This window comes from Symphalangus syndactylus, chromosome 3 (assembly GCF_028878055.3).
Source record: "Symphalangus syndactylus isolate Jambi chromosome 3, NHGRI_mSymSyn1-v2.1_pri, whole genome shotgun sequence".
In the NCBI taxonomy this organism is placed as follows: Eukaryota; Metazoa; Chordata; class Mammalia; order Primates; family Hylobatidae; genus Symphalangus; species Symphalangus syndactylus.
Window position 1 is genome coordinate 116,942,210 of NC_072425.2, and position 17,511 is coordinate 116,959,720.

At 34.1% G+C, this 17,511-nt stretch overlaps 1 protein-coding gene across 1 annotated transcript in view; it reads left to right on the forward strand.

Annotated features, from left to right (window-relative positions):
• Positions 1-17,511, forward strand: part of CNTN5 (contactin 5) — a 1,372,716-nt gene that overhangs the window by 918,296 nt on the left and 436,909 nt on the right. The window contains exon 7 of the mRNA XM_055272872.2: positions 13,086-13,181. Coding sequence (XP_055128847.1) covers positions 13,086-13,181 — 96 coding nt within the window. The remainder of the gene's footprint in view (positions 1-13,085; positions 13,182-17,511) is intronic.

Consider the following 17,511-nt stretch of genomic DNA (forward strand, 5'->3'; position numbering starts at 1 on the left):
ATTTTTAACATTTTTAAATGTTTGAAAAATCCACCTTTAACTTCATCACATGTTAAAATCATATAACAGTACCTACATAATACCCTCAATTTTTCCTTTTGCTCTGCAAAGCTTCAAGTATTTACTATCGGACCCTTTATAGAAAATGTCTGCCTAACCTTGAACTAGACTATTTGGGATGCCCTTCAGCAATGTGAGTAATGCATATGCCATAGTTGATTTACAGAAAAAAAATGTATCACTAGCAAATAGACACATTAGCCCTACACAGTTTCTGGAACTGTTTTCTTATACTTCAGTGCAAAAGAACTAGAGCAACGACAAAACAGAAGCAAATATCAAAAGACTACTAGTACATTGGGCTGATGCTTAATGTAAAAATGAGATTCTCTCAAGAGTTTGTTTATATAATTAATGAAAAATTTCACACAAAAGTAACCTGTTAAAAATAAATGATTTTAAATACCCTTTTAAATGTGCAGACAATAAACTGAATCCTTCCTTAAACTTGAGTATTATCCAAAGATGATTTTACATATTAGTTGAGCCTAAATGAAGATCACAAATTAAAACTTTCTGAAATAAGTAAAAGGTAGGAAAGAAAGAATTGGGCCAAGGATGGGGAGCAGATTTGCTTTAAGGTAAGACATGAAGTTTTTAGCCAAGAGGTAAGATAAGTTGAAAATTTTGATCACTAGTCAGCTGAGTTATGAAATAAAACAGCTTCCAATGATTTTTTTAAATTAAACATGGTATAAATTATTCAGATAGAACTGTTGAGGTTATAGCTTATAAAAGAAAAAAATGCAAATCTATCTTACTTGATTAAACTATACAACAGCAAATGAGCTAAGGGAATCAAGAAAGCAAGCAATTAACATCTTCAGGTATTTGATCAGGAGGCCAGGACTATTGTGAATGCTCTGCAATACACAAATGAAGTTGAAAACAAATTTGGCAGAGCAAAACACTCAAGCACACATATGCGAACAGCATAAGAATTCCTGTAAAGGGCTCTTTTGATTTTTACTTTGGTTATGGTATAACCATAACCGAAACCATAATCATAGTATAATCATGGTTATACCATAACCAAAGTAAGAATTCAAAACAGTCCTTTACAGGAATTCTTATGCAGTTTGGGACTGGATTGGATTTGCAAAGGGAAAAAAAACCTACTTCTTTATTAAAATGCAGTTCTCAGGTTGAAAAGCATAATGTTATACTCAGAGTCAAACTGTCTTAAAAATCTACTCACCAGTTAATTATGTTTTTCTCACTAGAATGTGGAAAAGAAATAACTGTGTCATCTAGACGGGCTGTTCTAAGTAGAGACTAGTGGAGGCAAAAATTGCCTGAGGAGTTGAAAGAAACATAGCAGAGGGAAATTTCTAGTAGATAATAACTGCCATCACCCTGGGTCAAAGGAACACCGCTAGCTTTAAAACTATGGTAATTTCCAAGAAACTCTAAATATTATTTTTTTTGGAAAGAATATTTTCAAACTATTCATCTGACAAAGGATTAATATCCAGAATATCCAAGGAACTGAAATAACTCAATAGCAGAAAAACAAATAATCTGATTTACGAATGGGCAAATGAGCTGAATAGATACCTGTCAAAAGAAGACATACAAATGGGCACCAGATAAAAGTATTCAACATCATAATCATCAGGGAAATTCAAATCAGACCACAGGGAGACATCACGTCATCCCAGTTAGAATGGCTGTTATGAAAAAGGCAAATACAACAGATGCTGGTGAGGATGTAGAGAAAGGGGAACTCTTTTTAATGATATTTTTGTTTTCTTTTATTGTATGCAAATATTGTATATAGTTCTATCATTGTATATAGATAATTTTGTATCTTACATATGTTTTTTATTATACGTTAAGTTCTTGAATACATGTACAGAATGTGCAGGTTTGTAACATAGGTATACACTTGCTATGGTGGTTTGCTGCACCCATCAACCCGTCATCTACATTAGGTATTTCTCCTAATGCTATCGCTCCCCTAGCACCCAACTCCCCTCCCCCTGCCCCGACAGGTCTCAGTGTGTGATGTTCCCCTCCCTGTGTCCATGTGTTCTCATTCTTCAACTTCCACTTATGAGTGAGAACCTGTGGTGTTTGGTTTTCTGTTCCTGTGTTAGTTTGCTGAGAGTGATGGTTTCCAGCTTCATCCATGTCCCTTCAAAGGACATGAACTCATCCTTTTTTATGGCTGCATAGTATTCCATGGGGTATATGTGCCACATTTTCTGTATCCAGTCTATCATTGATGGGCATTTGGGCTAGTTCCAAGTCTTTGCTATTGTGAATAGGCTGCAATAAACATACATGTACATGTGTCATTATAGTAGAATGATTTATAATCCTTTTGGTACCCACCCAGTAATGGGATTGCTGGGTCGAATGGTGTTTCTGGTTCTAGATCCCTCAGGAATTGCCACACTGTCTTCCACAATGGTTGAACTAATTTACACTCCCACCAACAGTGTAAAAGCGTTCCAATTTCTCCACATCCTCTCTAGCACCTGTTGTTTCCTGACTTTTTAGTGATTGCCATTCTAAATGGCATGAGATGGTGTCTCTTTGTGGCTTTGATTTGCATTTCTCTAACGACCAGCAATGATGAGATTTTCTTCATATGTTTGTTGGCTGCATAAATATCTTCTTTTGTGAAGTGTCTGTGCATATCCTTCGCCCACTTTTTGATGGGTTTGTCTGTTTTTTTCTTGTAAGTTAGTTTAAGTTCTTTGTAGATTCTTGATTTTAGCCCTTTGTCAGACAGATAGATTGCAAAAATCTCCCTTTCTGTAGGTTGTCTGTTCAGTCTGATGATAGTTTCTTTTGCTGTGCAGAAGCTCTTTAGTTTAATTAGATCTCATTTGTCAATTTTGGCTTTTGTTGCCATTGCTTTTGGTGTTTTAGTCATGAAGTCTTTGCCCATGCCTATGTCCTGAATGATATTGCCTAGGTTTTCTTCAAGGGTTTTTGTGGTTTTAGGTCTTATGTTTAAGTCTTTAATCCAACTTGAGTTAATTTTTGTATAAGGTGTAAGGAAGGGGTCCAGTTTCAGTTTTCTGCATATGGCTAGCCAGTTTTGCCAACAGCATTTATTAGATAGGAAATTCTTTCCCCATTGCTTGTTTTTGTCAGATTTGTCAAAGACCAGATGGTTGTAGATGTGTGGCATTATATGTGAGGCCTCTGTTGTGTTCCACTGGTCTATATATCCATTTTGGTTACCAGTACCATGCTGTTTTGGTTACTGTAGCCTTGTAGTATAGTTTAAAGTAAGGTAGCATGATGCCTCCATCTTTGTTCTTTTTTCTTAGGATTGTCTTTGCTGTATGGGCTCTTTTTTGGTTCCCTATGAAATTTAAAGTAGTTTTTTCTAAATCTGTGAAGAAAGTTAATGGTATCTTGTTGGGGATATCATTGAATCTATACATTACTTTGGGCACTATGGCCATTTTCACGATATTGATTCTTCCTATCCATGAGCATGGATGCTTTTTCCATTTGTCTGTGTCCTCTGTTATTTCCTTGAGCAGTAGTTTTTAGTTTTCCTTGAAAAGGTCCTTCACATCCCTTGTGAGATATGTTCCTGGGTAATCTATTCTCTTTGTAGCAATTGTGAATGGAAGTTCACTCATCATTCTGTTTGTCTATTATTGGCGTATAGGAATGCTTGTGATTTTCACACATTGATTTTGTATCCTGAGACTTTGCTAAAGTTGCTTATTAAGGAGATTTTGGGCTGAGACAATGGGGTTTGCTATATATACAGTCATGTCTCCTGCAAACAGAGACAATTTGACTTCCTTTCTGCCTATTCGAATGCTCTTTCTTTCTTTCTCATGCCTGATTGCCCTCTCTAGAACTTCCAATATCATGTTGAATAGGAGTGGTGAGAGAGGGCATCCTTGTCTTGTGCCGGTTTTCAAAGGGAATGCTTCCACCTTTTCCCTATTCAGTATGATACTGGCTGTGGGGTTTTCATAAATAGCTCTTACTATTTTGAGATAAGTTCCATCAATACCTAGCTTATTGAGAGTTTTTAGCATGAAGGGGTGGGGTGTTGAATTTTGTTGAAGGTCTTTTTTGCATCTATTGAGGTAATTATGTGTTTTTTGTCACTAGTTCTGTTTATGTGATGGATTATGTTTATTGATTTGCATATGTTTAACCAGCCTTGAATCCCAGGGATGAAGCCAATCTGATAAGCTGGTGGTGGATAAGCTTTTTGATGTGCTGCTGGATTTGGTTTGCCAGTATTTTATTAAGGATTTCCCCATTGATGTTCATCAGGAATATTGGGCTGAAATTTCTTTTTTTGTTGTGTCTCTGCCAGGTTTTGGTATCAGGATGATGCTGTTCTCATAAAATGAGTTAGAGAGGAGTCCCTCTTTTCTATTTTTTGGAATAGTTTCAGAAGGAATGGTACCAGCTCCTCTTTGTACCACTGGTAGAATTCGGCTGTGAATCCACTGGATCCTGGGCTTTTTTTTTTTTTTTTTTTTTTTTGGTTGATAGGCTATTAATTACTGCCTCAATTTCAGAATTTGTTATTGGTCTATTTAGAGGTTTGACTTCTTTCTTCTTTAGTCTTGGAAGGGTGTATATGTCCAGATTTTCTAGTTTATTTGCACAGAAGTGTTTATAGTATTCTCTGATGGTAGTTTGTATTTCTGTGGGATCAGTGGTGATATCCACTTTGTCATTTTTTATTGTGTCTATTTGATTCTTCTCTCTTTTCTTCTTTATTAATCTGGCTAGTGGTCTATTTTGTTAATCTTTTCAAAAAAAAAAAAAAACAGCTCCTGGATTCATTGATGTTTTTGAAGCGTTTTTCATGTCTGTATCTCCTTCAGTTCTGTTCTAATGTTAGTTATTTCTTGTCTTCTGCTAGCTTTTGAATTTGTTTGCTCTTGCTTCTCTAGTTCGTTTAAATGTGATGTTAGGGTGCCAACTTTAGATCTTTCCAGCTTTCTCCTGTGGGCATTTAGTGATATTAATAGAAATAAATTTGATGTTTAACATTAGGCAGAGTAACCTTGAATTCATACAATATAGAAGAGTAAGTATTTAGGTATAGTGCTACTTCTGCTACAGCTCTTCAAACTGCAGAGCACTGTCAGGAGGGTGGGGTGGGTATTTTTACTTTATAGTCTTTCCTATATTCTTCAAATAAGGAACAAAATTATGTTGTCCAGTTGCCTATTATTTTCCAAAAAGTGTATCCTGGAATCTTAGAATAATCCCCTTTATTCTTGTAATACAAAGATTGGAGCTGCATACATATATTATTAAAAATATTTTTACTTCATTTAAAATATATCTTTTATTATATGTCAAACACCGTATAGAAGGCTTTAAAATGTAATTAATTATGATGTGAATATAAAGTCTTCTAATGTATAATTTAATAGATATATATGACACATTTTCTCAACTGTAATAGAAGAATATTCATTTCAGCAACTTTTTTCTACGTTAGGTTTCTGAGATAAGTCATTATAAAATTACAGAAAGTTGTAATGTTGTAAATAAGTGGGATGACTTTTTATGCTGATAACATTGTTTTGCTCCGTTAGGGTATCAAATTAATTATCAAAATATAACACATTTTACTTGCTATTCATTATAATAATGGGTATTAGGAAAATTATTTCATAAATGTGAACATACACATTGAACTAGGTTTGAAATTATAGGTTATATATAATTACACATTGAAAATAGGTTCTGAACTTACAGTCATAGGCTGTGAGTTAAAATCATGAAGTTTTTAGCATCTAGAGATGTAGTCCCAGTGTGAAAAACTATCTTGCTTCAGGCTAAATCTGGCTATACAAGTGTTTTTATTTTTTTTACACTTGCAGTGTAAGAGCAGAATAGGCAGATAGTCCAATTTAAGAAAGGCTGAAGTTGTGCCAGGGGAATAAAATGAAGGGAGAAAGGGGTAAGGAGTCATAGTGGTAGGCAAGAAAGTAATTATGTAAGGAAATATTATAAAATAACTGAAGAGGATAGTTAGGCATGAAAGCTCGAGAGACAATTTAATACACCTGCAAGTTATAAGAATTGGTATACTAAACAATTTGCTGGTTTTACTATGACATCCTTTTCTCATCACAATGGATTTGTAGTACTCACACTCTCTGTATATGATGTATTTATCCTTTCACATTTTTCTTTTTATTGCTTAGCTTTAAAATTTTCTGAGACTTTTGGTCAATTAAGACTGATCTGAATTTGGAAAAAAAATGAACTTAGAAGTAAACAAATTAGGATTATTTATCTAATTGTTTATGTAGACGGTAGAAATTTTATCAAATGTATAAAACCTCTGCCAGAGCTCATAGACTATACTCACGTTAAACACATTGATATACATCTTTTTCATTGTAGATTATTTATCATTTATATTATTCAATGTTGAAGTAGCTTTGCGTAACACATGAAATGCAAAAGAAAAGACCTAAGATCAAAAACATTTTTATCACACTCTGTGGACAGTTTATCATTTCACAAAAGCAATTGCAATTTACCGTTTCACTTATGATGTAATTAAAAGTGTCTTGTTCAAGGGAAGCATATGCTGGTTTGCTTTGGTTTCTTTTTTATAATCCCTTTGGAGGACTGATTAATATCTGATAATATGTAAAGTGAAAATGAGAAGCCATAGCAAGAGATTACTCATCTGACCTGTTATATATAACCAGAGAAAAAACGGGGCTAATGAAAGTTTCATTACAATTTGTCATTATCTTTATAGATTTTCCTTCCTATTTCTCCACTATATCTTAATTCAATTCTTATCTTCATATAACGGATGTTAGTATATTTTTTGAGATACCTATAATTAGCTCAACTGATATTTTGGAGAGACAGTTTTTATTAAAAGTTAGCATGATATGATGTCCCATTCACAGGTGACTGATAACAAATATTTAAAAGAATTGGAGCATTATATCATGTGATGTAATAGGAAAGTATTTAATCAAATAATTTTATTGATTAAAACATTCTAAACCAAAAGTATCATAATAGCTCTAGATTTTTTAATGCTAATTTCAAAGCTGAATTAGTCACTTTGAAAACTCAAATCTTTTCTGCCATGAGTTCTTATTCTTGTTAGCTAATTTTAGTGAATGTCAGTGTCCTAATCATAAATGGGGATAATAAGCCCTCCCATATCTGTTTACAAATTGATCACAGACTCACAAGTTTACAGTTGCCAATAAAACACCAAAAAGCTTCATTTTTCTATGGCTTTTCTGTCAAGGTACCATTCAACACTCATATTTTTATTTTTAAGAACTATTATTAAGAATCTTATTTGCTCTAGAGTGGTTATGGTAGCCATTCTGTGCAGACAAATGACTATATATCAGAAAATGCTAATTTAATTTTTTTTCTCAAAATATATGTAAGAACTGCTTTTTCTATTCTTTGTCAGAAACTAATTTTTAATAAGATGTCCTTATTGAAGATTATTTTAAAATTCCTAAAATTAGTGTGGTTTAACTTCCAAACATTGAATTGCTTTTGTCCTGGTATAGTTTTTAAAACTTTAGAATCAATCACATTGACTTTGATTTGCCAACTCTATTAAATATATGACTGCAGTGAATTTTTTACTTGCTTTTCACGTAGCTTTAGTAATCTTTAAAAAACAGGAATTAGCATCTACTTCCAGGAAGCCTTGCAGAGAGTAGGTATGTTAGTAGCTAGTGAACTATTTTCATTCATTTCCTTTTCTCTTTTCTGAACGTTTAGAAGGTGAAAAATAGTTTGTGAATGAAGTTTGACTAATTTTTATTACAGGATATTTGCATGGAATGCCAAAAAAATTTACAATAACCTGAATAATCGTGATGATAATAACAGGAACAATAAATATAGCCAATGAAAGATTTCAATATGCAATCACTTTGCAAGTGAGGCAGCAAATACCAAGTCAGTATTACAAAACTTGTCCATTGTTTTTTTTTTTTTTTTTTTTTTGAGACGGAGTCTCGCTCTGTCGCCCAGGCTTGTTTTTACAGAAATCATAGAAATTAAAGCTGAAGACCTCTCATATTGAGAAGCCAGCTCAGTTCTTTAATCTTTCATATAATATATATGACACTCAAGTGTAATTAATGAAACTTAATAAAATTTGTCTCTGACATATAGTCTAATATAATTTGCCTTTTCAATGGTCTTTTTGTAAAAAGTCAAAATCTCAACTTTATAAAAAATTTTAAAGTTTTTGATATATCTGTGTTCACAGCACTTTTAGAAAATTGAGAATCCTTGGAGCACTGATAGTCTAAAACTCTTTGGGGCCACCTGCAGGATAAATGTATAGCCACGAATACCTCAATATTGGCATTCCATTTCTCTTCCTTTCTCCAAACACAACTCCTATAAGCTCGACATTGCCACTTATTCAGAACAGACTTAAGACTGGGAAACATAAATCCAGGAGACAAATCAACCACAGCGTTTTACTTCTAACTGTATAGCTTTTATTCTCGTGTCTTGAGCCTTTTCCTCACTCCTCCCCAATAACTAAACCAACCTATTATATTTAACATACATAAGATACAAGATCAATGTCCAGAATCTCTTATGTACTATCTCTTTTGATAGTTTCAGGTACTCTGTTTCCCTCCATTATTTAAAATAATGCTTTTTAGGGAATAATTTTTGAAATATTTTTCAGGTGTTTGTGTGTGGGTACATATAGCTAACATTCTATCTACTCAAGGTGTCTCAGGAGGTTAAAAAAGAAAAAAAACTTTCTGAATAGTTTGCCAAGTTTCTCTGCCAACTCTATTACCAAGTGTCATCTTTATGAAGTCTATGAAGTCTTTCAGGAGAAATCCCCTTAGGACTGGGGATATCTCTAACTTGTTTTGGCTCCTCTTAAGTTTAGAGTCAAATTTGTAGCCAACTTCCAATAATTTCCAAAAATATATAGTGTATATTCCTAAATGCTAGTTTTGTCCTGCAGGCTCCTTACCATGCTTATGTTATCGTCACCTGGAATTCTGCAACTATTGTTTTATTTGTTTACTTATTTTTATTGAGGAAGATACATATTTTAAGTTGCCTCAAATACTTTGTGGAACAATACAGGGATGAAAAGAGTAACTGAAGAATGTCAAGAAGGAAGGAAGACAAGGCAAAAAGAAGAGAAGGAGGAAGGAAGGGAGGGAAAGGGAAGAAAAAAGGAAGGATGCAAAGGAAAAATCTAAAGTCTGTGTATATGTGTGTTCATGTATTAATAGCTCCCATTTAGAGAAATGTGTGAAATGCTACATGGTAAATGTTCATGGTATGTATTTGGTCACTAATGAGTGTGGCTGTGACAAGCTGAGCTTTGAGGACTTGGGCTTATATACCTATTTGGTGACCCAGACTCCTGTGAGCTATGAACAGTTGGCCCAAGTAGGTATGATTAATTCATTTATATATCTATATCCTTTACAGTTTTTCTGCATAACCAGTACCTAACACAGTGTTTAATGTATAGTATGCATTGAATAAATATTTGTTAAATAAATTCATAAAATGGTTCATCTTACATCTGATCAATATGGCTCAAATCTCATATCCCAAGTCTACACTCCATCATCTAAAGCTCTTAATAACATCTATTGTTGTATGTTTGTCTCTTTTTTTTTTGCATAGTTCTTCTAGGATGAATAGGTGCAGTAATTCTGCAAGCTACAGTTCTAGTTACAGCCCTTCTTTTAAACCCTGCGTGAGCTTCTTAACTCAGAAAAAGAAAGGTCAGAGCAAAGAGAAAGTCTAGGGCCCTGTGACTTTTGATCACAAAATTTCTCATCTTGTTTCTTAACTTCAGTATTTGTAAATGTGCTTTATAGTAAGTCCAGAAAGATATTTACTTCAGTTTGTAATTTGAACCTGAATTTTAGAGTCTTCATATTGTGATTTTTATTTTTACTCCCTTTTTTTCCTGTAAAGGTAAAAAATAGAACACACGAACATGTATTTTTGACCTTGTGTAATTGCAATAAAACTATTCAAGCCCAAATCTATAAAAGCACTTGGTCTTTTTTCCATTTGTCTTCTTGGTACATGTAACGGGTCATCTATTAAAATAAGATGATAAACACTGAAACTGCACATACATCCACTGAAGTATTTCAAAGTTCTCTGATTAAATACCTCCAAAGAAATTAACTCCTTTCTCTTCTTAGTGAGAGACGAACAATTAAATTTTCACTCAGACCATTCAGTCTAACCACCATCCCCATCAACCAAGAATTTTTTCTCATAAACCATTCTGCCTTAGATCAACCATAATCTTGCTTGGCACAAGGACCACTTTTACATTATAGACAACAATGTTTCACTTTTCTTTATGGTAGGAAAGAGTTAAGTGAGAAATGTACATACTCCATGAAAGTACAGACTTCTTTTTAGTATTTCTTTATATGTCTTTAAGAAAGAAAAAAAATCTACTCAATATAAAAAAATCTATTTATATTTGGGCTTCTGGTGCTATAGTTCCCAGGAAATAATGACACAGAGACAATTCTATGAGGAAATGTTGAATTGTGCTTGTATTAAAAGCTGGTACAAAATAAAGCAATTAGAGTGAAGTATTATCTTTTGGGTCATTGGGATCTCAAAACACAATTTAGGTCACAATTATTCTATAATTTTCTTTTCTTTGTGTGTTTAATTTCTAGGGCATGCCTGTACTTCAATTCCTCAGAAATAGGCATTAATTTAGGACTGTTTTCTATTAAAACAATCTTGTAAATTCAATAGGTTGATTTGAAATGTCATAAAAATAAGCATAATATAAACTTGTAGTAAATGGATTGAAATAGATATTTATGTTTTAGAAACCATTTAAAAAATTCAGCTAAAATAAATTGATATCCAAATGGCCTTCTAAAATTTGTAGATTCAATGAAGATGAAAAGAGGAAAGTGAAACCACATAATCCCTAGAGATATTAAAGTCAAGCATGGTGGCTTTCGCCTATAGTCCCAGTACTTTGGGAAGCAGAGGCCAGAGGATTGCTTGAGACCAGTCTTGGCAACATAGCGAGACTCTGTCTCTACGAATAATTTGAAAAATTAGCTGAGTATATTGGCGTGTGTCTGTAGTCCCAGCTACTTGGGAGGCTGAGACTGGAGGATTTCTTGACCCCAGGACTTACAGACTGCAGTGAGTTATGATCGCACCATGCACTCCAGCCTGGGCCACAGAGGGAGGAGGCTCTCAAAATATATATTAAAGTCCTGCCACAACCACTGCCTAACTATTTTGTGTTGTATTTCTAGGAGTAAAGTAAAAGGAAGTCAAATTAGAAATCTTGCCATGCTTTGATTTCATATTAAGATCATTTTTTTGGAAAAAAAAAAAAAAAGCCTCTAAGAATCAGCCCTTTTGAGTTTAAAGCCATGATTTGCATATATTTGTTTGTTTGTTACAGACAATCATGTGTATGTTGTATTATCTGATACATATGAAGTTCAAAAAAAGACAAGCATAATATTTGGTAATAGAAATCAGAGCAGTAACCTTGTAGGTACATATATTTGAAAATGACTGCCTTGATTTTTACTGCTACAGAAGTTAGTGTATATATTTTTAAAATAACAATCCCCCAGAAAAGTAGAACTAGAATTGCTGTTTTTCTTTTGTCCTGCTACTTTATGAAAAGCTTAACTGTTTATAAAGAAACATCGAATTTTGTATAAAATCCTAAGCACATTCTGCAATAATGAATACTTCTCTATTTATTTGGTGTCATGTCTTCACTGTTTATTAGACCCCCATGATTTTGGATGTGTTTAAGAAGATTTGGTTATACATTCAGCAAAATAATAAGTAAATTCTTACCCATCTCACAAATTAATGTATAGAATTTTTCTTAGATTGTTATAAACTAGTAATTTATCTCCTTCATACCCACTAGTATATTTTCTTGATTGTTCAGTTTATTTGTCAAATTAATATCAAATTTGAAGCTCTACCTTGTATTACTACAAAGCATATTATTTTAGCATGAAATAATTAAAATATATTTAAAAAATCTCTTTTACAATTTGTGCCTAATGGAAGAAATGGCAGAACATTTCTAAGAAGCATTTCTTACCATGGAAACATGATTTACAGACCCAGAATTCTGGGACAGTTTATTTATAAAAATGTTGAACTCCTACCATTTGCAATAAAGTAGTCTAAAAGTTGTCTTATTGATCAACCTAGCCCAAGAAAAAGGAAAGGGGCATATGTACTGAGGTATAAATAGTTTAATAAGCAATAATAGAATTACAAATAAAATTACACATCACTCCCTTTTGGACCATTTTCTTTTTAGGAAAGTCTTTTCAAATTGTGTAAATGCAACATAGTTTAAGGGAAGGCCATTGAACTCCAATACTATAATCCCTTATACATAGAAGTGAGTATTTTGTTAACTAATACTCCCAGACTAATCAAAATGGATGAGAGTAGTTAATTCACAGAGCCCATTCTAGGCTTTCATAAAATGAAAGTCACGTAACTTTCTTATTCACATTTATAGAAAAAGAATACTTTTTCTATTTTTATTATATTTTGTTAGAGCATACAAGCCTCTCTAATTTGGGATGCTCATGCTTCGTTTTACACATCATTCTTATCATGACATATAATGAAGCAGCAGGTGGGACACCAAGTCCTCTAACCAGTTCTGTTTCTTTTCTCACTATGAGAGAATGGGCGTTATTGGTAGTAGAAATATCAATATGTAGGAAATATTATAAAAAATAACTGTGTTAAAAATGCTACACTGCCTAGTTTCTATACTGGCAACTTGAATGGACTGTAAATAAAAATAAAGAATGTGGTTTTTCCATGGATGGTATAGATTTATTTCCATTGTGGTATTTAAAATTAGATGATGTAGATATATGTTAAAGCCCTCTTGTCACTGATTAACAAACAAAAGACACTTTGTGAAGATGATAGAAAGTAAGTGCAAGTTACAATCATAACAATTCTTTACATTCTTTTTTGCCTTGGATCTAAATGTTTTATTATGTTGACAGATCTGGGAAATTTTAGTGGCCGGACAAGAAGTGCAGTCTCTGTGAGGGAAGGCCAGGGTGTCGTTCTGATGTGCTCTCCTCCGCCACATTCACCAGGTACAGTAGGATCTCATTCTTTGCTGCTGCTGCTCTTTTTTTGCGATGTGTTCGTTATTTTAGACAGTATATTGATGGGAGAACATTTCAGGTGAAATGTGCGTGGTTTTCTTGACATGTATCAGAGTGCCAGATGAGTAATTCAAGATCACGTACTCTAAATGTCATTAGACAGGATACTGAACTCCAATAAGGTTGTTTTATTGCCATTCTAACTGTTAACTGTCACTGTTATGCCTCTGTCTTCTGTCAGTGAAGAATATATTGCCTAGAGCACAAGGGAAGCGATAAACTGAGAGAATGAAAACTTTTCAAAATAGTTTGGAGTATCCGAGTTGAGTTAACTGAATACCAATATGCATCTTGTTTCAAAAGATAAACTGGATGCTTAGTAGTTTATGGTGCTTTTTGCCACACTGGAATTAGAACTTCTAAGAAACGCTTTTTTTGAGTTTCAAGCAAAACTGCAATTTAGTTAGTACTTTTTGGCTCTTTGAGGTCTTGTTTGTAAAAGTCATGGTGAGTACTTTATATGGCTTGAGGAAGCAGAAAACTAAACTCTACTCAGATTAATTATACGTCCTTTTGCAAGCTCACACCTAATTATATCTATTTTGTTTGAGTTTTATAATTTGAGATGAGTACTCCTTTGGAACTTAGTATAGCTTTACTATAAGAGTGACCAGCATCAGTTAGAGAGAGAGAGAAAGAGAAAGAGCACAAGGAAGAACCAAGGAATGAAGGCCTTAATTAACAACTGGTAACAGAATTGAAGGTCTTGGTATGTCAGTAATTTTTTCTTCTTTAATTAGAGTGATGGCCATATTTGTTTCTAGGTTATATTATCAGTGTAGTAATAGAGCCCAATTTGGCTCTACTGTACATAAGTTTTTAATAACAAAATGGCCTACACTGATTTTCTTAAGGCTTCTTTATCTTTGATCTCCCTTCTATATTTTTAATCGAAAGTATGCTGCATATCAACAGGAACATATTTTTGAAAACATTTTTATTTGAAACTCAGATAATAATTACAATTAGGAACAATGGTTGAGTTGTAACTCTCCAATTCCTGTACATCAATCCAATTACTCTAATCTTTCTGTGAAAGGTTTGGGAAGTTTACAGTAAACATATCTAGTCTTGCCTGCATCTAAATCCAGATTTAGGTTCTTTCAAGACAACATCTGTTTTAATTTTTTTAATGGATAAGACCAAAATTTATATTACATTTAGGGAAATTGTATAGCGTTAATATAGGTCATGTCTCATATTGGTTATTAAACAGATTTCATCTGAAGGGGTTATCAGTTGAATAATTGTTACAGATTACAAAAAAGGGGAAAAGAAGGGGAAGGAGAAAGTGAATATAACAGGCTTTGTAGAGGATGAATGAAGCCATCACTAGACTGACAGGAGTTAACAACATAAAGTGACCCCTGTGGGAAAATAAGCAAGATTTTCTGAGATATGATCTATATTTTAAGGCTGTTGGAACGTGTATTTTTAAACAAAGTGAAATGGAAGAGGATAATATAGAAATCAAAACTGCAGGATTACACATAAATTATCCAATTGGCGGAGAAAACTGTTTACAGATTTCTGATGGGAGAATATAGTACAATGAATTGCATATATGATAAGATAAGCATAAGATAAGAATAGGCACTAATAACTGATTAAATAAATAATAATGTGGTCTCTGAGATCAATATATGTAAATTAAATGACTGTTCAATAATCGTGTTTTACAACCGAACTCATCCGCTTGACCAAGGCCAACTTGGTATGTCGTTACCACAGCTGCAGTCTCTCAATTGCCACATTTACAAGCTTCCTATTTTCTGAATAGCATCCACTATCTTCTCCTCACTCCCTTAGTACCCTGATTCCAGGAGTCCTTTAATGTCATGGAAATCTACAAATCATTGATCCTACCCTATTTTCATTCTACTCCACCTCCTTTGATTCTTACTTTTCTCCTTTAGTTATTATCATATTCTTTTATACAGCTTCAACTTTGTCATCTCTCTTTTGCTTTCTCACACTGACATTCCAGTTTGCAAAACCCTAATCATGATATAGATCCAACGCTTAGCCTACTTCACATATGAATCTATTCAGGTTAATATTACTGTTAAACAATCCTAAAAACCAAAGCACACACACAAAACAAATGAACAAAAAACCAATTACGCAGACTGCTGTCAATTTAAAATAAAAATGATGAACTTCACATGCATCTTAATGTTAATTAGAATTTTGTTTTTTTGGTTTTTTTTTTATACTTTAGGTTTTAGGGTACATGTGCACAATGTGCAGGTTTGTTACATATGTATCCATGTGTCATGTTGTTTTGCTGCACCCATTAACTCGTCATTTAGCATTAGATATATCTCCTACTGCTGTCCCTCCCCCGTACCCCCACCCCACAACAGTCCCCGGAGTATGATGTTCCCCTTCCTGTGTCCATGAGTTCTCATTGTTCAATTCCCACCTATGAGTGAGAACATGCGGTGTTTGGTTTTTTGTCCTTGTGATAGTTTACTGAGAATGATGTTTTCCAGTTTCATCCATGTCCCAACGAAGGACATGAACTCATCATTTTATATGGCTGCATAGTATTCCATGGTGTATATGTGCCACATTTTCTTAATCCAGTCAATCGTTGTTGGACATTTGGGTTGATTCCAAGTCTTTGCTATTGTGAATATTGCCGCAATAAACATACGTGTGCATGTGTCTTTATAGCAGCATGATTTATCGTCCTGTGGGTATATACCCAGCAATGGGATGGCTGGGTCAAATGGTATTTCTAGTTCTAGATCCCTGAGGAATCACCACACTGACTTCCACAATGGTTGAACTAGTTTACAGTCCCACCAACAGTGTAAAAGTGTTCCTATTTCTCCACATCCTCTCCAGCACCTGTTGTTTCCTGACTTTTTAATGATGGCCATTCTAACTGGTGTGAGATGGTATCTCATTGTGGTTTTGATTTGCATTTCTCTGATGGCCAGTGATGATGAGCATTTTTTCATGTGTTTTTTGGCTACATAAATGTCTTCTTTTGAGAAGTGTCTGTTCATGTCCTTCGCCCACTTGTTGATGGGGTTATTTGTTTTTTTCTTGTAAATTTGTTTGAGTTCATCGTAGATTCTGGATATTAGCCCTTTGTCAGATGAGTAGGTTGCAAAAATTTTCTCCCATTCTGTAGGTTGCCTGTTCACTCTGATGGTAGTTTCTTTTGCTGTGCAGAAGCTCTTTAGTTTAATGAGACCCCATTTGTCAATTTTGGCTTTTGTTGCCATTGCTTTTGGTGTTTTAGACATGAAGTCCTTGCCCACGCCTATGTCCTGAATGGTATTACCTAGGTTTTCTTGTAGGATTTTAATGGTTTTAGGTCTAACATTTAAGTCTTTAATCCATCTTGAATTAATTTTTGGATAAGGTGTAAGGAAGGGATCCAGTTTCAGCTTTCTACATATGGCTAGCCAGTTTTCCCAGCACCATTTATTAAATAGGGAATCCTTTCCCCATTTCTTGTTTTTGTCAGGTTTGTCAAAGATCAGATAGTTGTAGATGTGCGGCATCATTTCTGAGGGCTCTGTTCTGTTCCATCGATCTATGTCTCTGTTGTGGTACCAGTACCATGCTGTTTTGGTTACTGTAGCCTTGTAGTATAGTTTGAAGTCAGGTAGCATGATGCCTCCAGCTTTGTTCTTTTGGCTTAGGATTGACTTGGCGATGTGAGCTCTTTTTTGGTTCCATATGAACTTTAAAGTAGTTTGACAAAATTCAACAACCCTTCATGCTAAAACCTCTCAATAAATTAGGTATTGATGGGACATATCTCAAAATAATAAGAGCTATCTATGACAAACCCACAGCCAATATCATACTGAATGGGGAAAAACTAGAAGCATTCCCTTTGAAAACTGGCACAAGACAGGGATGCCCTCTCTCACCACTCCTATTCAACATAGTGCTGGAAGTTCTGGCCAGAGCAATCAGGCAGGAGAAGGAAATAAAGGGTATTCAATTAGGAAAAGAGGAAGTCAAATTGTCCCTGTTTGCAGATGACATGATTGTATATCTAGAAAACCCCATCGTCTCAGCCCAAAATCTCCTTAAGCTGATTAGCAACTTCAGCAAATTCTCAGGATACAAAATCAATGTACAAAAATCAAGCATTGTTGTACACCAATCACAGGCAAACAGAGAGCCAAATCATGAGTGAACTCCCATTCACAATTGCTTCAAAGAGAATAAAATACCTAGGAATCCAACTTACAAGGGATGTGAAGGACCTCTTCAAGGAGAACTACAA